Source organism: Atractosteus spatula, chromosome 8, assembly GCF_055471065.1.
Source record: "Atractosteus spatula isolate fAtrSpa1 chromosome 8, fAtrSpa1.hap1, whole genome shotgun sequence".
Lineage (NCBI taxonomy): Eukaryota > Metazoa > Chordata > Actinopteri > Semionotiformes > Lepisosteidae > Atractosteus > Atractosteus spatula.
The window spans coordinates 17,827,243-17,847,859 of NC_142713.1; the positions used below are offsets into that span (position 1 = coordinate 17,827,243).

Sequence of the window (20,617 nt, forward strand, 5' to 3'; positions counted from 1 at the left end):
ACGTACATTACCACATCTAATTCTTTTCATATTGTGCTTCATGCATTGTCTGACCTTGTCCATGAGTTCACTGCTTTGCTCTTAACTACACTGAGTAAGTTAAGTGGTATAACCACTGGTATGTTTCTTACTGCCATGACAACTGGGGCTCAAAGTCTGTTGTTTTAATCTGAGAAGGAATCTGTTCAGGCTGCACCTAACTGTGTTCCACCCAGTGACCTAAGGGATATAAAATACAAATAATTCCCTTGTGTCTTTGACCATCCCAATTAAACATTAAAATGCTTTAAATGTGAAACACCATATCAGATGAGGAAAAGGTGAGAGGGGTCACTTTAGGGCAGTGAAAATATTATTTATGTGAATGGATATCTTAAACAATTGCTAGCATTATGCATATACAGAGTGTACACATTTCTATTTTTTTACTAAAGAGCTCTTTATAAATCGATATTATGGTTTATTTAATTAAAGGTAGTTAAAATATATGTACTATTTTTAACTTTTTTCCCATGATTTATAAATATTAAAATGTAGTATTTTTTCAAACATGAATTCTCTTGTTTACAGTAACGTGCATGAAAAGGCCCCATTTAGTAATGGGGATTATTAAATTATAATAACAAAATGTATAAACCCTGAGGTGAGGACTGAAAATATTTGCATAAAAGCAGTGTTATAAATGTTGCCGTTCTTTTATTATCCCTTGAACTCTAGACACTACACTTGTCAAATATAAATGTTTATGCTTGTTGAGATTCAAGGTTGCTCATTTCTGCGTGAGACAGAAAGAATTAAGCGTGACTTGTAAAAATCCAGTTCTTGTTACACGAGATTCCAGGAATCAATAGAGGGGTAATTTGAGAGTCAGTCATATGATTGGGATCTGTGCTATATGTCATATTTTAAATGTAATGTACACACTGAAAATGAACAAGTTTGAGGGGGTGAATGTACTATGATATATTAGGGATATTTTGTATTTTTTAAAGACTATTAACTTACTTTAGCAGGTCTGACCTGTTAGTTTTGTTTTTGGCCAGTGAAGGACAAAAGATGGAATTGGTTTAGATGAAGTGCTTCAATTTTCTTGTTTTAGCAAAGATCCTTTTGAATGCATTCTGTGCAAGAATTCTGCTAAGTAATCTTCAGTATGGTTGTGATTCTGATAAAGTTAGCAAACTAGTTAAATTTGCTATATTAACTATTATCAATTTGCTTGATGACACAAAAATAGTGGGTGAGGCAAACATGCAAGTAGTGGCAATGGAATTGCAAAGACTTAGCAGAAAAGCGGGTTGACATTTGACAATTGAATTTTAACACTGATAAGTGCAAAATGATCCACGCTTGTAGTGGAAATTTCCATTACATAAATCACATGGGTGATTCAAAGTTGCTGGAAGCTACAAACAGAAGGAATCATGGCGTTTTACATAATTATTCTGTGTCCTCTAGTTATCATGGCAATGTAAAGAAAGAAAACACCACAAACTGCATTATTTATATCGCAAAAGCTGTGGATTTTACATCCATGAATGTTATGATTAAGGTTAATTACAATAGGATTACCTTAGAATATTGTTCAGTTTTGGTCACCATATAATAATTATAGACTTAGAACTGAAAGAAAAACAAGAATGATTTCTGTCATTTATGGACAGAAACATTCTTCAGTGTATAATAATGGATATGGAGGGGAGATTTGGTTCAATTACATGATGTGAAAAACAAATTACACCCCCTTACAGTTCTGTGGTTTAACATATTAAGACATATCTGACCTTCATCTCGTCCTCACCAGGTCCTAACAGTATGTGACAGTTAACACACACATTTTTTACTTCATTTATTACACCACCAAATCAGCCAATATTCAGTAGTCACACATTTCAGTGTGTGGAAAAAGTAAGTGTACCCCATGATTCAGTAATGTGTGGAATCTTCTTTTGGAGCAATTACCTGAAGTAAATGTTTCCTGTAAGAGTGTATCAAACTCTCACATTGCATGGGAGGAATTCTGGCCCATTTCTGCTACAAAACTGCTTCATCTCGGTGTTGTTTAAAGACATTTGTTGATGCACAGCTCTCTTTAGGTCCTGCCACAGCATCTCAATGGGGTTGATATCTGGACTTTCATATGGCCACTCCAAAATCCTGATTCTTTTCTTTTTCAGTCACTCAGTCGTAGATTTACTGATGTGTTTTTGGATCATTCTCCTGTTGCATGATCCACTTTACTAAACTAAGCTTTAGCTCTTGCACACATTTTCCTCTAGGATGCGCTGGTATAGAGGGGAATTCACAGTGGACTTATTGTGTGGTGTCCAGGTCCTGCAGCTGCAAAGCAGGTCCAAATCATCACTCCCATTACCACCATGTTTGACAGTTGGTATGAGGTTCTTGTGGTGATACACAGGATTTGGCTTTTGCCAAACATGTCGTTTTGCATTATCGCCAAACAACTCCACTCAGGTTCATTCAGGTACTGTTTTGCAAACCTAAGCTGTGCATCAATGTTCTATTTGGAGAGAAGGGGTTTTCTTCTGGTTACTTCCACAAAGTGGAAGTTTTTTTCAGTTTTTTCCTAGTGGTAGAATCATGAACTTTCATGTCTACTGTATTGATAGAGGCCTGGATGTAACATTGGGGGTTCTCTGCAACAAGTAGGTGCAACATTAGGTCTGAATTTGCTGGGGTGCCTACTCTTTGGTAGATTGGTAACCATCTTGAGCTTTCTCCATTTGTAAATTATCTTTTTCACTGCAGAGTGATGGACTTCATATTGTTTGGAAATGGCTTTATAACCATTTCCAGCAATGATTCATTCTCTAAGACCATCACAGACATCTTTTGATGTCTTGCGTTTCCACAAACCTGAATGCTCCACATTTGCACTTCCTGATGTCCACTAATGATGCACACTTGTTTAGCAGCACTTGATTCTAATTACCTTCTTAACCGATAAGGAAGCACTTACTTTTTCACACAAGGCTTTTGAATGTTGGCTGTTTTTTTAAAATAATGACAAAGTAAAATTTGTGTGTTATTTGTCACGTGAGATTAGGTTTATCTGCTGTTAGGACTTTGAGAGGATTAGGTGAAGTTAATATGTTTCCGTATGTAAAACCATAGATTTTTAACAGGGTGTATTTTTTTCTCACATTACTGTAAATAAGATCCAAAGCTGTATAGATAGTGTGACATTCAGACTTTGAGTAAATCTCACTATAGGTGAAATAAGGGCAGAGAGTCAAAACATACATCTTTTTTAAGTATCTGGAACAGTATTCCGAGGTGGGTGGTTGAGGACTAAATTCTGGATCCTTTTTCAAAAAATGAATGTTGTTTCCATTAACTAATAGACTATCAAACTGGTATGATGGGCTCAATCTTATATGCAACCTTTATGAATTTGCTTATGGGCAGTTCTTTGTGTTTGGGAAAATATAATGTATAAATACCAAATGTAACACTAGGTATTAACCGGCTTGCATCCCTGAAAACCTGTCTGTAAGCACTTGATTCAGTCAGTTCAAATTACGTGTGAGGCCTCACTAGGCCTCAGATACTGCTATGTGAGAAAAGTGGCAGAAATTGATCATTTCTGCATGATTAAAAATCTCCTTTTTGTCAACCCAGGTCAAATTTTAAAACATTCAATGATTACTTGTGGTTCAACTTTTTCCATACAGGAAGTCATATATTTGCATTTAAAATGGGTTCTCTATGCCATTGATTAAAAACTGCTTGTTATGTGTTGATTACAATAACGTCCAATGGAAAGTGCTATGTGATTTTGCCTTTCGTGTTGTTGTGGGGCTAATCTTTTCACTTCTGCTCTGCCCTCACAGGTTTTCGCAGGAAGGAGTTTCGTGGGAAGCTGGCCATTGCCATTACGGCTAACTTCATCAACCGCAACACCACTGCCGAAGCCAAGGTGGAAGAGATCAGTGGGGTGGCCTTCATCTTCAACCAGAAATTTTTCCAGGACCTGCGGGAAGCTACAGGTCAGCTGAGTCCTTTTAATATATTTTAATGTCCTGTTGCACTGAAACATACTGTCATTTTACTCCGAGTAGTTAGTATTAATTGAAAACAGCTTGGTGCAAGACTTTGGTTGGTGTTACTTACAGGTAGTGTTAGTGTTGTTTTTTATTTGTAATTTCAAAAAATCTTCACATATCCCATCCCTCCAGAACTAATTCCATTTCACAACGTCCCTTTTTATTCAAAGCTTCTTGAACAAGATCTTCATCAGCTGTGCATGGTCACCTCAGACCTCTCCTTGTCTGGACCTTTCTACTTGGGTATCCCTTCCGTGTACTCAACAGAATTTGCTTTGCTCTCCGTCACTGTACTTTCTGCTACTCTCTCCTCTGTCCGAATGCTTTTTGAGACTGTTGCTCACTCTTGTTCATTTCTTTCTGCTTCTCTGACTGCCCTCTCTTCACCCTTCTGTGTCTCTGAAGGTGTTCCTCTAGGACCAGTGCTTGTGCTATACTAACAATTAACAGCAAGTAAACCAACGTCTCTCAGTTACTACTCTCCGTTCTCTTACTTCATCCTGTGACTGTTTCTATGGTAGCAATGCTTAGAGCTTTTTCCCCGATTGTTTTATTGTTTCTGAAATTTCTTTAATTTCCACTATTAACAGTTTTTGGATGTTCTTGCATCATCTCGTTCACCTTTTTAAAATGTGGCCTCATTTATATCCTTTATCATCCCTTTATTCTAATGTGGCTTGTCACTTTTCTTCCTCCAATATGGTAACCTTATAATTCTTATAATCTACTCTCATTGTGACTCATCCCTGACATGCTTCTCCTATCTTTTTATAAACATCATCTACAGAACATGCCCATTCTAAACAGCACGATACATTCTTCTTCTGGCCCAAGTCCTTGTTTTTGTTAAACAAGATTAATGCAGCGTTCTGCTAGCTGGTATCCCTGTATCAGTAACCCATCTAAATATATGCAGTTCCTTTAGTTTTCTTCCTGTTCTCCCAGTGTAGCCCTGCCTGTCTCTTTTAACATTTGATTAAAGGTACTTATCTTTGCATACTGGTGTTATTAGCATTTTGCTTCTCCTACTGTACTTAACCTTTGCTGGTCATGTAGCTGTTCTATATTGCGCTACACAGCTTCTCGCACCTGTGTGGTTGATCTAGGTTCTATACCGTGAAACATCAGGGCTCAACACTATTACATGTTCTGCCTTTTATTTTGTTGTTCAGATAGAATTCATACATGCAATGTTTTTTTTCCTGCATTGCTGTACGTTCTGTGCTTTGTATTTCATTTATTGCACAGCTGTGTTGTATTAATTATAACTGATTTCTGGTGTTGATGGTGTATTTTCGTATATGAGATGTATTTTTAAGTGTCTTTAGGGTTTGGGTTTTAAATGCCTTTAGGTGTCATCGGAATTAGGTTTTTCCAGTTTTTAACCAGAAGCCCATGACTGACAGTCTGAGGAAATTAAGGTGACATGCTTTCAAGATACTGTCTGAGCTGTTAGCTAATTTTAGTTATGTAAAATAAATGGCAAAGTTCTTGATGTTCCTGTCCATGCTCTATCTGACACTGTCAACACTCAGTCCTGTAGGTTCCCAGTCAGTGATGGAGTCAGTATAGTGTCAGTCTGAACCTCAGTGGGATGTTTTATTTTAGGAGCTACGTGGGAAGAATATTGTAAATCTTTTTTTTTTAAATAAGAATCACATGTTTGTCATGTACTCACCCAATTAGGTCCTTCCACTTGAATCTGAACCAGTCTGAGCCTCAGTGGGATGTTTTACTGTAGGAGCTACTAGGGAAGAATATTGTAAATAATCTTTTCTTTTAAAATTAGAATCACATGTTTTGTTCTGTACCCACCCAATTAGGTCCTTCCAGTTCTGTGTTTCATGTCTCTACAAACCCTCGACTGCCCATGGGGGAGAATGAGGAAGTGTAGGCAGACTCCTCTGACCTGCCCACCTTTGAACAACTATCTGTTTAAAGCATCAGAGGCCATAAAATCCCCTATTGGAGAGATTCAGTTTTGATTGAAGGAGAGGCACATCCCTACAGCACTGTGAGCTTGCAAGCAAGTAGAAAGTGCGGAGGTCACTGTGTGGCTGGGATTTGTGAGAGCTGTGGTCGACTACTCCAACCCTACTCCTGATAGTGGTCAGCCAGTTGCGTGCAACAGCTTGGGTAGTCCTTCTCAAGTCCTCAAGTCCTTGCCTGCATCATGGAATTCAGCCTGCACTTGGTCAAAAGTCTTTATTGATTGAGCCTCTTGGGAGCCCATGAATCTCAGACTTGAATAAATGTCTGACTCAGCGTAGCCACAGATACAGAGATCAGTTTGGTGTAACATTGAAAATTTTTTAGGTTAAAAATGGGACTTAAAAATAATCATTCTTGCCAACTGCTTAATTTCTGGCTTGTTTCCAGTTCTTGTACTGAAATGGAAACTTTTGTGTACGTTTGTAAACTGTAATGATCTATTTTGTTAGATTTCCTTATGCAGTCTGCGTCATGAATTGTAGTAAGGTATGAAGGCCACTGAGCAAGAAAAATAAATTTGTTTCCCTTGATTGTAGGAATTGACCTGGAAAATATCGTCTACTACAAGGACGACACGCACTATTTCGTCATGACTGCCAAAAAACAGAGTCTGCTGGAGAAAGGAGTCATATTGCATGTGAGTGATCAAAGGTCTTTGGATAATGCAGGGCAGAGAGATGTCTGGGTGACATCAGACTAGTTAATGTAACAGGTAATACTGTTCCGGATCGTTTGCTATTAAGAACAAAATGCTGCCTGGCAGAATTATAGCAATTAGAATTTGCCCCCTTCCCACACCCATCTGTTGTACATACACTCCAAGGCATTAAAAAGACATGTATGAAAATCTATCTTCCAGACACAAGGTATAGTTGTTTATTGTAACAGATTTTTAATGCAGTTACATTTTCAAAGTGTTCCAGGCAGGAGGTTGCAAAATTGTTTGTAGTTAATAGCAATTGAAATATTTAAGTAAGCAAAACATAAAGGGCAGCACAGACAGTGTCAAATGCCATTTTATTACTTTCCAGAGCTACTGGAGCTCAGAGCCAATGGAACATCACTAAGAGAAGTGTGTTGTCATGCCATGTTAGTCCTTTTTAATAGATGCCAAAATATGTATTTCTTAATGAGCATTTCAAAACCCTGTGCAAAGCTCTGCGCAGAAATGCATGGTCCCAGATCAGGGCCTCTTTATCTTGTGCCAGAATGGAGGATGGCTGGAGAGACATGATCAGCAACTGGCTTAACCCATAAAGTAGCAGATACTGTTGCCGAGTGTAGCACTAATGCTTCTGGAACTTGGATAAACAATTTCAACCTGTATGAAAAGAGCTGGAGATGATCAGGCACATTAAACTAGTATTCTTATATTATCTCTTTCAAAATGCTTATCCATGAATTTTCTTAATCTTTTATTTTAGCGACCATTTTATGTTGAGGTGAGACAACTGCCCACGTTGAGACCAGCTGCCTGGTACTAAACTGAGTTTACTGAGCTGAAGTTTGTTTGAGCTGTGATTAAAACCAATCAGAATTTTTTAAACAAGCAAATGGATAACATTTTAAATTTGTAAAAGGCAGTATATACTACAAAAAAATAAGATAATTTAAAATAATTTCCAGTCTCAAAGTGTACTTCAAGCCCAAGCCACAAAACCATTGCGTAACGTGCTGCAGGGGTAGCTTAAATGACATTCAGCTGTAGAAAATAAGTGATTTCAATGTACAAAAATGTGTGAGATATTGCAGTGTAAAGTGCAAGTTCTAGTTCGAGTAGCAATACAGACCATAAAAAACTAAAGCAACTACAAAAATAGAAAGATGCAGAGAAGTGTCCATGGCTACACCCTTGCACTGATAAAAGGAAAGTTTTTTTTATACAAAAGGTTTTAGGAATCCATGTTAAATTACTTTGTTAAGCTGATACCTTGGAATCTTTCACTTTTCTGTCATGGTTTAGTAGGAAAAAATAGCACGTAACCTCTCTCAAATCACCAAAGGTTAGAGTCATGAATTAATCTGACTCTGGTTTTGTAATCTGGCTTTGTAAGTGTATGTGTCTTTTGCCGGATCACTGCTGCTGTTTTTAATTCATATCAGTTTTGAGCCATGGAGTATGGATATCATTATACTAGATCATTGACCTAAAAGAGTGAATGTATTATATATCCACCCATCCCAAAACTGTAGAAGGAACCAATTCATGAAAAAGACATGCTAGTACAAACATGAACAGAACTGTTATTAAACAATAGTACACTGCTTATGGGAATTTCCAAATGTGCGTTTTCCCTCTACAAATGTTTGACACCATTTGAGTTTCCTTTATGTGCATTTATGCTTCTGTCTTTGCAGTTAATTTAATTGTGAGACGATTTGGGTAGGCTGATACAAATAATGCTTTAGCCTAGTTTAGTAGACACACAATTTGCTCTGTAAATTCTTGTCTGCAGAACCCAAAAGCACAATCCTGTCTTCAGGCTATAAAGCATATATGTTTAGTGCTTCCTCCTTGCCAAGCAGGGATTGTGAAGATTGCAGACTATACTGAGAATGTAGTCTAAAACACCCTGAAAACACATGAATAATCCTGTAGTCACCGGAAAGGAATGCCCTTTTCAGGTCCCTTTTAAGAAAACTCCCTCGGTGTCATTAAATGTTATGACTTTAAAAGCAATCATCTCAAAGCAATTGAAGATGTAAAGAGCTTATTTATTACTATTTCTTGTGGCTGCATTTTGACCTTTGGTTAGGTCACAACAAATGACTGAACAGTATTTTCAGTGTGAACCTCAGATCGCTATATTTGAGTCCGATAAGATGTTGCCAACAGGTTTATATGTAGTTTGGGTTTACTAGCCTCATGTTTTGAAGAAGTTTAAGACCCAGTTGATACTGTACTTAGTCATGGATTATAGTCAGACTTTCTAATTGAGAATCTGATAACTGTTCAGTAGTCCACTATAAGTAAATGTCTCAGATATTGAATACTCTGATGGAGATTGAATCGCAAGTGGAAAGAAACTGAAAGAGATTATTTTTATTAACCGTTTATTGACTTTGTGCTCCCTGGCTCTAAAAGAATCCCAGCCGCAGTCTTTTATCTGTCGTCACCCCTCCTCAGGACTATGCTGACACGGAGCTGCTGCTGTCCCGGGAGAACGTAGACCAGGAGGCTCTGCTCAACTACGCCCGCGAGGCTGCCGACTTCTCCACCAATCACCAGCTGCCCAGGCTGGATTTTGCCATCAACCACTACGGCCAGCCGGACGTGGCCATGTTTGACTTCACCTGCATGTACGCCTCGGAGAACGCGGCTTTGGTGCGCGAGAGGAACAGCCACCGGCTGCTGGTGGCCTTGGTGGGGGACAGTCTGTTGGAGGTGAGAAGGGTGAAAAGCAGACCAGGAGCTGAGCTAAACTGTAACAACAGCGCAGGCTGCACCCTATACCTGTACCTGCCTCAGCTTTGTTCATAAACCTATTGAATTGTGCCTGTATGCTACTATATATATGTAAAAATGCATGGTGGTGTACTGTTGCAGTATACTAGTTACTTTATCACTACTATAAAAGCTTTTATAGTAATTCAGTGGTACACTTTAAGTAATCTAATATATCCTTTAAGAATTTGTAATGTATTTTCCTGCAGCCTTTTTGGCCTATGGGGACTGGAATTGCTCGGGGCTTCCTAGCTGCCATGGATTCAGCCTGGATGGTGCGCAGTTGGGCACAAGGCAACTCCCCTCTTGAAGTCTTGGCTGAGCGGTAGGGACTGCCGTCGTCTTTCTATATATAAGAGGGCATGTTTGAATATATCGCACAAGATCATTTTTGAAAAGCCCTTTCTAGAAGGCATCAATCACCATTAGATGGGAACTCTTATTCAAGTATAACTTAAAGAAGAGAACTGACTCCATAGTAATGTAATGAAATAATACTGAAACCAGTTCTGTGAATTACAGCAGATCACCCTCTAAACATGAACACTGACTGGAAGAGAATGTCATGTTTCCAATATGTCACAGGTTTTCCAGTAGAGACTGTATGGATGTTTCTCAAAAATAAGAGATTGGAATTCTGATGCATAGGATCAAGGGAATCACAGACTCTTTCACAAACGTAGCAGAGTGAAGGTGCAGCTTACTAGAACTTGAGGAAGATACTTGTTTTTTCCAGTCATTCCAGCAGTGGAGAAGTCACCTTTGTGCCACAGTAAAATCCTACTCAGAGATGCAGGAGAGTTCCTAAGCTGTGCATTTTACAGCATCTTGCTGTGTTGATTGGACAGTTGTAAAAAATACTATCTTATATGATGGGCTAACTATAATGATATTTTAATTGCCTTTTGTCGTCTCTCATGGGGAAAATTTGGGGTTATGGATTGGGCATGCATTAAGAAGGCTATATCAGGAGTACTGCACCAAGGGCATTAACGCTAACACTGTTCTGTGTAAGATAACTGCCGAACATGACTGTGTGTTAGAAGGTGTGTGTGAGAATGGATAATTGAGTGCAGCAGAGAGTGCTCTCGGTAGATTTTAATATATTGCTTTCTACACTTCAGGGAAAGCATCTACCGCCTTCTTCCTCAGACCACTCCGGAGAACGTCAGTAAGAATTTCAGTCAGTACAGTGTTGATCCAACAACACGCTACCCTAACATCAGCCTTCATGCACTGAGGCCCAGCCAGGTACAACACATGAAATGTACTTGTCCAAGTGCAGTTTTTTATATGTGAAAGGAGATGTGCCATAACAAGCATGTAATTGCGACAAGCCATCACTAGGAAAAGTTAGGCCAGCACAAACTAAAGTGGGGCTGCACTGGCTTAAACAAAGCTGTAAAATTTGAAATAATCATTGAAGGAGTCTGGTATCCTGGCCTTCAAGAGACCTTCAGTCTTTGAGGAGGTTTTAGACCTTCCAATCAGGAGTCCAGAGCTCTAACCACTACTTTACTCTCATTCCATTTCTCTGAATCGGGAATAGACTGCAACGTTTCACCAAGAACAGTCATAATCACCTATGTTAATTTTGTCCTGACAATTATGTAAACCTGAAGGTGCAGGAATGATTGAACTCTCTCAGCTATGGGATGTCACACTATACTAATTTCTCTGGACTTGCCAAGATTGGTGTGTAATTGAAACAGCACCCGTTTCTATAAAATGGTCATCAATTTCACATTTTATGGCCGTTGTCCCCAGCCCTGGTTCTGGAAAGACTCACTCTGATGTTTCATTTGTTACTCTAAATCACCAGTTTTGTCAGACTGGGCACACTTGTAAGTTATTGATTACTTGAACAATGTGGTGAATTAAGAGGACTTTGGACCTTGAAATTACCTGCAGTCTATCCCAATTAATGTTTCCTACCCCTCTAGAATCACTGATTTAATCGGGCGCTCTCCAGGAGTAGGTTGGTAGATGCTAGTTTTAGAGTGATATCCAAAAATAAAAAGTAAAGATGCAGAAAAAAAGGAACTTGTTGGTGTCCTCACGGTTGCACTTGCAGATGGACATTTAAAAGGTTCACTTGTTCATTAGAACTGTATTAGTAACTGATTTTTTATTTAAATCGAACTTGTGTAAGTTACAATGAAAACTGAAACTTAGATTTTGTTTAAATCATGATTTCATTTTAAAATAATTATTATTTAATGCCTATTAGCTGAACAATCACTAAGCAAGAAATGTCCTGAAAATTAGAAAAATGCATTACTTAAAAAAATAGTGCAGTGCTGCAGTATGAACATAACTAATGTTGGATTCAGATTGCACCATCAAAATGCAATAACATGCTAGGTGTTACTTTATAGGCAAGTGATGAGCAAGATTTCACGCTTCAGAGTATTAGCTACTGGTTTCTTTGAAACAGCTCTGTAAGAGAATTTTAATAACTAAAGTGAACAGTAAGAAAATGAGTGTAATTTTACGTTTTTATCTTCTTCCTCTCTGAAGGTGCGGCACCTTATTGACACAGGAGAATCCAGGGACCCGCGTGTCGAAATGGAAAATGCTGTTAATTCTCAAACCCCCAAACTCTCCAGAAATGGTGAGCTGATTGTATAGTTGCAGTATTATTTGGTTTTATGTTAAAAAGGCTTAGAGTTTGTTTAGGGAATAAAGGTATCTTATTTGAGAAGCTAGGTCATTATAACAGTAGACAGGTAATGAGATTATTTTCTCTTTGCCCTTATAATTATGGGCAGAAAGAAACATTAATATCTCTTCCAGTTTTCTGGGTGCATTTACTTCTGTTACGAATTTTGATTTCCCTTAGCCTAATATTGCTATGCTTAAATGTTTTTATTATTATTTATTATTCTTGTCCTCAGACAATTGTCAGCTTCAAAATCTTGTTCAAGGTAATTTCACAAATGAATAAAGACAATATGCATGTTATAACTATTTTAAGAGTATTTGAAGAGGCTTGCTCTATAGTTTTCCTTAATCAAAGTTACACTGGAATCTAACACAAACATGCTTACTAAAATCTACACTAACTATAACTGGTGTGCAGCCTACAAAATATTTTTTTTCCTTCAGTTCAATTTCATTTAAAACCTGCTTAGCTGCCTTTAATTCTGAATCATGTGATTGAAAACATTTTTTTTATTTTCTCCCATCTGTTACACCTGCTCTCTTGTATTTGACTAATTACCACCACCAATGATACCAGGTTAGCGTGGTTACTAGAGTAGTTTCTTGCACATTTGCAGCTTGCAACATTTCATAACTTGATTTTTGTATTAGGAATTCCCCCTGTCCTTATTGCATTGCATGATTATTATGGCAGATAAATTCTGTGGTTTCATTACAAAAATACAATGCTTGACAATTTCAGAGTCAGTAGCTAGATCCAGTAAATTGCTGAACTGGTGCCAGCGACAGACTGAGGGATACAGGAATGTGAATGTGACTGACCTCACCATGTCCTGGAAGAGTGGACTAGCTCTCTGTGCCATCATCCACCGGTACCGACCTGACCTCATGTGAGTAGCTCTGTCCGAATAAGTTCAAAACATTATATATACAGATTTGTACAAAAAAGCCCAGATGGAAATACCCTTGTAATTGCAGACAGTTATCATCTGCTACCTCTTAAAAGTTGTTTACCATATAATAAGCTTTGTAGTGCAGTGATGAGGTGGCTTGATTTTGTTGTAACAATTAGAAATTGGAATGGTAAATTGAGAGTACTTTTATGGCTACTGGGACCCAGTTGAGCAAAACAAAAACAAACACATGCACAGATTGAAAGTAAACAATACACAATTTTATTAATACCGCAAGAACATGTGCAAAAAAGACCAATACAAGAGTAAACATACTTAACTCTTTGTGGTTCCACAAATGGCTGATCACTCACTTATGAATTACAAAGGTACTAGTAATAGCAAGGGTGAAGAAATGGTTAAAGTTACGAGGTTGCCAATAAGCGTTATAGTCAATCTATAGTCACACAATGGCCTGAGCAAGGCCAAGGTAGGTCCGTTTTTTCCAAACTGGCTCCGCCACAAAAGCATCCAAGCAAACAAGTGCAGTCTATTTACAGTGCTCCCAGTCCCCCAAACCAGAAAACAAAACTAATTATTCAAATAAAGGTAAGTTCTCTATTTCTCTATTTCTCTATTTCTCTATTCAACCAACAACAACCAACAACAACCATTTGAGCTGATGAGCCAGCTTAAATAGCTTGTAAGCCCCTCCCCCTCTGGAGCAAACCATTTCTCTACTTCAAAGTGGTTTTTCCCCTTTCCATAAATAACCCTTGAGAACTGGGGTTAGGTTTGGCCTTTTGAGGCCACCGTAGGCTGACTCACCCCAGAAGTAATGACACCAAACAAACAGTGAGTAACATCCAATTTGAGAGCGTTCTCCATTCACACCACAATACTCTCTCATACCTGTGTTTAAGTATTTGAATGTATGTGAAATTAGGTATGTTTATGTACGAGAATGTATAAGAAATTAAGTAATAGCAGTTACTAGTCAAGCCCTGAGTGTGCACTTATCTAGCAACCACTCAATGGAAGGTGTATGAATGTTGTATTTTCTGTGCTATCTGTACCCCGTGACTCCTCTGTCACAATGATCACTTCAATGTTCATACACTCCAAAACAAATGATAAGTTATTGTTGTGACTAAACCTTACTAAACATGTTTAAAAATTATAGTTGAATTCTCAAGGGTTTATAAAGCGAACATTGAATTTGTACTTATGCGGAGTAAAATCCAGGCCAGACCATTCTTTTAGAGTTTGAAAGTCTCAGAGAAAGATGAAGGTGAAGCTGGATTTGTCACAGCTGTCAAATGTCCTTCCTGTTGCCCAGTGCTAAAGTTTTTTTTTCCCGTTTAAGCTCTTTAAAATCGAGAGGGAAGTACCTCCTGGCTTTGTACTGACATTAGCTTCTCACTAATGAGAGGAGTAATTTTGATTCATTCTTAAGCAGCTTTCCAACCATTAGTGCTCAAGGTCTGACTTGAATCTGGCCGCAAGTGAGCCATATGTTGTGAACATGGGGAGAACATACAAACACCACTCAGATAGTTCCCCATGTCCAAAATTCAGCCCAGGCCCAGCGCTGTGAGGCAGCAACGTTAACCACTGCACCACCATGCCCTCCCCTATCATACAGTACATATCAAAAACTCAAAGATGTTACAGAAACTTAGGTATGTGTTCAGAATTGATAATGAATTGAAGGAATTATTCACGTTTTTCATTTTGATGGTCTCTATATGTGGCCAGAATATGAAGACCATCAAGACCATTGACCATTTTATCATGACAAATTTTTCATCTTAACTGGAACAAACTGTTATGGCAGTTTTATCTGATGGTAATTATAACTATGGAAATTCACAATTGACTACTGTACATTTCTTTACACATCCTCATATAAGCTGGAAAATCTTTTGAAAGGATCCATTTAATGTTAAAAAAAGGATGCTATCTATTTAATCTTTGTGGCATAGCTTACAGTTACAAAGTATAAGAATTCAAGCTTTTGCTGTGGCAAGCCTAAATTAATTAGGTACACAAAATTACCTTACCCCCACAATTAGTTAATTAAATGGTATCTTTGTGCAATAACTGTGGTTCACAAATTTGATGTGTTTCAGAATAAATACACTTGTTTCTGCAAGATAGATATATGTCTGATAATATTGTCCGATAATATGGCTGATGTTTTATACATTGTATAAGCAATTATGTGTTCTTTTTAAATTATTTTTTTTTACCTTTTGATGGTGTAATAATAGACTGAGTTATTCAATTTCTGAATTTTCACTTGTTGAGCACATGTACAATCAATTATCAGTAGGTGATTAAGTCACAATACACATTTTGTATCCTGAAACTTTTTTTTACTTTTTTAAGGCAAATGTTCTTTTGTTTAAAATTGTAATATAGAATGCAGAAATACAACAGTATTACTGTTAATAAAACTGAAATGTCAAAATATTTGCACAGTAACGTTTAATACACTTTTCTCCATGTACATATGTAGTTTGTGTGACCTACCCTATTTAAATTTTGATGACAATGTAAGACATTATTATGAGTGCATACTGTTTTTTCTACAGTTTATAATGTAATCTGAATTTAAGTCATTTCACGAAAAACCAATTCATTTTTATCTGTACTTCATTATGAAATTCAACAGTAATTGTTTACCGATTTTGGTGCCGATTTTGAAAACGATTTTGTTTTCAATTTTCCCAAATTGAAAGTCCCACTTAAACTTTTTTAAGGCAAATGTTCTTTTGTTTAAAATTGTAACTGCAACAGTTTCTCATTCTTCAAAAATGTCTGCAGTTTGTAAACATGTTAATAAGCTATCAGAGATTAAATAACTGAATAGTTTTACTTCTGAGCTTTGCTTTTTACCTGAGTAGAGTGATGAAATGATGATGTAAGGGTCTGGCCTATCAAGCTTTGATTCATCTTGTATAAAACTGTAAATGTGTTTATCACAAGCCAAATAGCAAAACCAAATACTATGCTAATTGGTGCAAAATTGTTTTTCTTCTGTTTCTTTGTTTACAGTTAATTTCTGTAAAATGTCATATGGACTTTGTAAATAGAGCAGTTACTCTGTAAATGGAGCTTAATTAACTTGTTTACTGAACACAAAATGACAATCTTTCAATTTGAATGCAATAAATGAGTTGTACTTGTTTTTTCAGTTTTAACATAAAGGACGTACTGAAGACTGCCCTCAGCACTTTATATTTCACATATACTTACTGTAAATAGACACTAATGGACAGTTCTCTTAGGATGTTTATCTCATTCCAATCAGGAACTACACATGCTTTCATGTTCTGTTGCATTAATCGGAAAATTCATGTAGATTTTGTGGTTCTTCATCTTTAAAAGAAGAGAGAAAAATGCAAACATCATGTAAGGTTTCAGTGCTTTCTTAATATTTTTGACAACTGTAGTATTCCACCCATTTCCCAAATAGATTTTCTCTGGAAAACCATTATGTCATAGAAGCTGTTCCAACATTACAGATCTGGCTGAATCTTAAGAAAGAGAGTTTGGCTGTGGTGTACGTGGTAGTCTTGATCTGATACCAGAGGAATGTTGTAAACACTACTGAGAGTGTTATGGAGCCAGTGTGAGTGCACACGCTCTGCCGCTCATTAGGAGGCATGTTCTCAATGCTCAGCATGTGGAGGTATGTGGTTATTCTTGCTGCACCGTGCCGGTGCTGCTCTGATGCGTTTCCGGTCTTATTTTGTCTGGACGCAGTGACTTTGACTCCCTGGAGGAGCACAACCTGGAGAAGAACAACCAGCTGGCCTTTGACGTGGCGGAGCGGGAGTTTGGGATCTCGCCCATCATGACAGGGAAAGAGATGGCCTCGGTGGGGGAGCCCGACAAGCTTTCCATGGTCATGTATCTCAGCCAGTTCTATGAGATGTTCAAGGACACAGTGCCCCCTGGTGGTGAGTACCACTGTGTTGCTGCTGAGCACTTTCCTCAGCACGATTTTTGTTTTGGTAATTCTTTGTGCCTTTCAAATCACTATTAAAAATGATCCTAATGTTACTTTTTGGAAAGAAAAAAGCTTGAATATTCAATGTTTTATTTCTTGATGTAATAAGGTAAAACATCTGTGCATTATAAACCAGGTACAAATTAGTAGGTCTGTATATAGTTACAGATAGAGGTATAGATATTTAGGTATACATGTATATATTCAGGTATTTGTTGTTATTTTCAGAAAACCATAATCTGAGTCCAGAGGACAAAGCCGCCTTGATCACCAACACTAAGTCTCCCATATCCTTCCTCAGCAAGTTGGGTCAGAGCATCTCTCGCAAACGGAACCCTAAGGTACAGCCCTGCTGCGGCTCTGAGGATGGCCTGACCTGCCTCTCTTCCTGTGGGAGCGTTTAAGCGACAATTAACATTTTTTCCCCTCTTGTAGGACAAAAAGGAAAAGGAAGTGGATGGTTCTGGCAAGAGGAGAAAAACCAGCCAGTCTGAGGATGTGAGTGAAATGTTACATGATATGAATCGTAATGGTAGCAATGCCTTTTAAATGCATTACACTTCAACACTCTCTTCTTTGCCTTGAACTACATGCAGGTCATTTGTTTGTTTTACTTTCTTTTTCTTAGCTTGCTTCTTCAAGTGTTTTAATAATTTTTTTCACTTTTTTAAACGGGCTTTAAGTGTTTAATTTAACATTTAACTTCGGATATTTACATTTGATCATTTTTCCATGAAATCCAATTACTTTTTCTTAAAAATGTGAAGACCTGGGAAGTTCGTCCCTCAGTTTCAGTATTGATTTCCGAAGTTTCTAGTGTACAACTGAAATGGGTTTTTCATAGAGTCTTAAAGTTCATTACTGTGTAGTGCCCAATGTAAAACGACTGTGCTGCACTGCAGAGGCTGTAGCTTTTGTAGCTTATGTTTGCCATTTTGATTCAGGAGGAAGTGCCCCGGAGCTATCGCGATGAGAGGCCGCCCTTGGTCAGCGCGCTGGCAGAGCGTAGGGTTGACCCGACCACTGGAAATCACAATAAAGTGAAGTCCATGGCCACACAGCTGCTAGCCAAGTTTGAAGAGAATGCTCCTGCACAGTCATCCGGCCTCAAGAGACAGGTGAGCCTCAGCAAACGGAGCAGGAAAGAGCAGAGGGGGAATGAAGAGGGAGTTGGGCAGCACAGACCTAAACCTTTCAGCTACTGCTTTCTAAGGACGGACTTTGTAAATGTATTAATTCTATTAAGAGCTTGATACCGACAAAATGTATGTCCCAGTGACATGATTTTTGTATTCAGCTTTCAAAATGTCTTTTTTGACATGGATATAAGAATGTTTGGAGCTCCACTTAAGCATTTTGGAATATCAGTCCCCAGAAGTGGGTGTCTCACGCATAAATTTGTGTTGCTAGTTTCTGAAATTAAGCACTAGCAATGCAAATGTAGAGTCTGTTGTACCACTACTCAAAGACCATTTGTTCTAACTACACAAAGAGCATTTTTCTGATCTATGCCCGGCAGCATACACCATATGTGTATAGCTCTTGTCTGTGGAAATATTGCTGAAACATGATAGAAAAGATCAACATTCTGGGCAAGAGAGCCGCAGAACATGACAAACATTTAGATTAGTTTTTAAAATATAGTTTCTTGAATAATAATAATATGTTTTATTTGTAGTGCACCATTCATAGGTCAGTCTCAAAGTACAAGATTATTAAAATTTTTTTTTCATGAACATTTATATCTAAGTGCATTTTACAGAGACCTTTTCTAATTAAAACTGGTTTTAAGGATATTTCTAAACAAAGAAAGCTGCTTGTTCTAGTAGTTTGGATGTTAGGTGTATACCCAGTGGTGTGAAACGGCGGTGTTGTCCCATTCTCTATATGGTGTTGCCATGGAGGCTTTTTTCCTTTAAACCAGTATTGTGCTGTTCTTTCTGAGCAATCTTTATAGTTAACAAATACTGAAAAATGTGTGATGTTCACTGGCACGACTATTACTGTTTTTGAGTGATTGAATCCTCTGTGCTTTCTTAAACTCTACACATTTTTACAGTACATTAGTTTGACTTGCATGGAATCTCTAGACTCCTACAGATTGTCATCCTTTGGGATGGGACCAAATGGTTTCCAGTGGCTCTGTCTTGAATCTGAGGTGAAGCTGAATTTTAGGCATTCAAAAATTTAAGTCGTGACATATTAATAAAAGTAGAAGCCCTTAATTAATTAACTGCTTCTGTAATGCAAGCATTGCTGTTTCACAGTATCAGTTAACAAAGCAAGGGGTTTTGTTTTTACTAATGTGTGACTTTGCTCATTTCTCAAAGAATGTCAAGTTCTCTCCTAGGTTGATATTTTGGGTGTGTCCTCTGTAGTAGTTTAGAAAAGACCCCCCCACACTAAGATTTCCCATTTCTTGTTGGTCTGGCATTTTTATTATCCACTTTGTCTTTTGTCCTGCACTGATGGCAAGCCCTCCATGAATCATGTCATTCTTTCCCTCTTCTGTCCCTCGGCTGCTCATCCTCTGTTGCGGGTTTGCGCTGTTGACTCGCGCGGCGGGGTGGGTTTCGCTTGCTGTTCTTGCTGTTCTCTCGCGCGGCGGCCTCCACCTGCCGTACCAGGAGCGCCTGCTGACCCAGCCCTCCGTACGCCCGAAGGAGCAGGCCCGCCTCGCTCCCGTCCCGCAGTGGAGACAGGTAAAGAGCGACTCACCCGGCCGCGCCTGCCCTCCCCAGCCCTGGAGCGCAAACGGCATGGCGACGCGTTCCGTTACATCTCCACTTTCATAAGCGACTTTATCATCGAGCAATTTCGGTAGCTCGTTTTTTTTTTTCCCCCCTTGATATTGGGGAAAAAAGAGGAAATGGTGCCGTTTGCCTTTTATACGATCACCATTTTGGTTTTATGTGTACACACTTTTGAAAAGATCAGAACTTTATTGGAGGTTAAGAAAACTGATCTTTTTTCTGTAAAGTCAATTGGTATTCTACTTACAACCGTCAGAAATAGGCAGGAAAAAACACAAAGCTGTTTGGCCATTAGAGATGATTCAGGAATAAACAAATCCATGAACTATACGTTCAGAATTTTTTTTTTCTCCTGTCACAGTCTTCAGACAATCACTCCAAGATAGACTTCCATTTAATCTTTCATCATCTGTTATTGAGTTCATTATTATATTATTTACTGTACGATGTATTTAGGTTTAGGTGCTTAGACAGACTGAACTAATTGATTCTGAAGTAAACAGTAAACAGGCTCACATTCTTGCTCTCCAGCCTTGTTTGTTCTCTCATATCATGAAAATAGTGGTAATGGTGTAGTGTTTGTTTGTTTTTAAATGTTTTAAAGTTGACATCTTATTGGAATATTGCAAGTATCGAGAAACACCATATCAGCGCAGGTAGAGCATCTGTTACTTAGTTTGAACTAATAAGACAGACATACCACTGCAATTACAAATTACCAGATACCCTGTCATTACATGCTCTTTCCTTCCTTCATTGCTTCACGACACATTCACCTCCTTAGA

General features: G+C 38.1%; 1 protein-coding gene across 6 annotated transcripts in view; it reads left to right on the top strand.

The window, feature by feature from the left end:
* The window catches only part of mical3a (microtubule associated monooxygenase, calponin and LIM domain containing 3a), a 143,443-nt gene that overhangs the window by 65,557 nt on the left and 57,269 nt on the right, over positions 1-20,617 (top strand). For 4 of the 6 annotated variants that reach the window (XM_088922894.1, XM_088922895.1, XM_088922896.1 and 1 more), the window contains exons 6-17: positions 3,855-4,010; positions 6,596-6,696; positions 9,187-9,444; positions 9,714-9,829; positions 10,629-10,755; positions 12,025-12,118; positions 12,402-12,431; positions 12,911-13,058; positions 16,833-17,029; positions 17,308-17,420; positions 17,515-17,577; positions 18,024-18,197. In XM_088922894.1, the coding sequence (XP_088779020.1) occupies positions 3,855-4,010; positions 6,596-6,696; positions 9,187-9,444; positions 9,714-9,829; positions 10,629-10,755; positions 12,025-12,118; positions 12,402-12,431; positions 12,911-13,058; positions 16,833-17,029; positions 17,308-17,420; positions 17,515-17,577; positions 18,024-18,197 (1,577 nt within the window). Of the gene's footprint in view, positions 1-3,854; positions 4,011-6,595; positions 6,697-9,186; positions 9,445-9,713; positions 9,830-10,628; positions 10,756-12,024; positions 12,119-12,401; positions 12,432-12,910; positions 13,059-16,832; positions 17,030-17,307; positions 17,421-17,514; positions 17,578-18,023; positions 18,198-19,706; positions 19,782-20,617 lie in introns of all 6 variants that reach the window. The other 2 variants (XM_088922900.1, XM_088922898.1) reach the window with 2 other exon arrangements.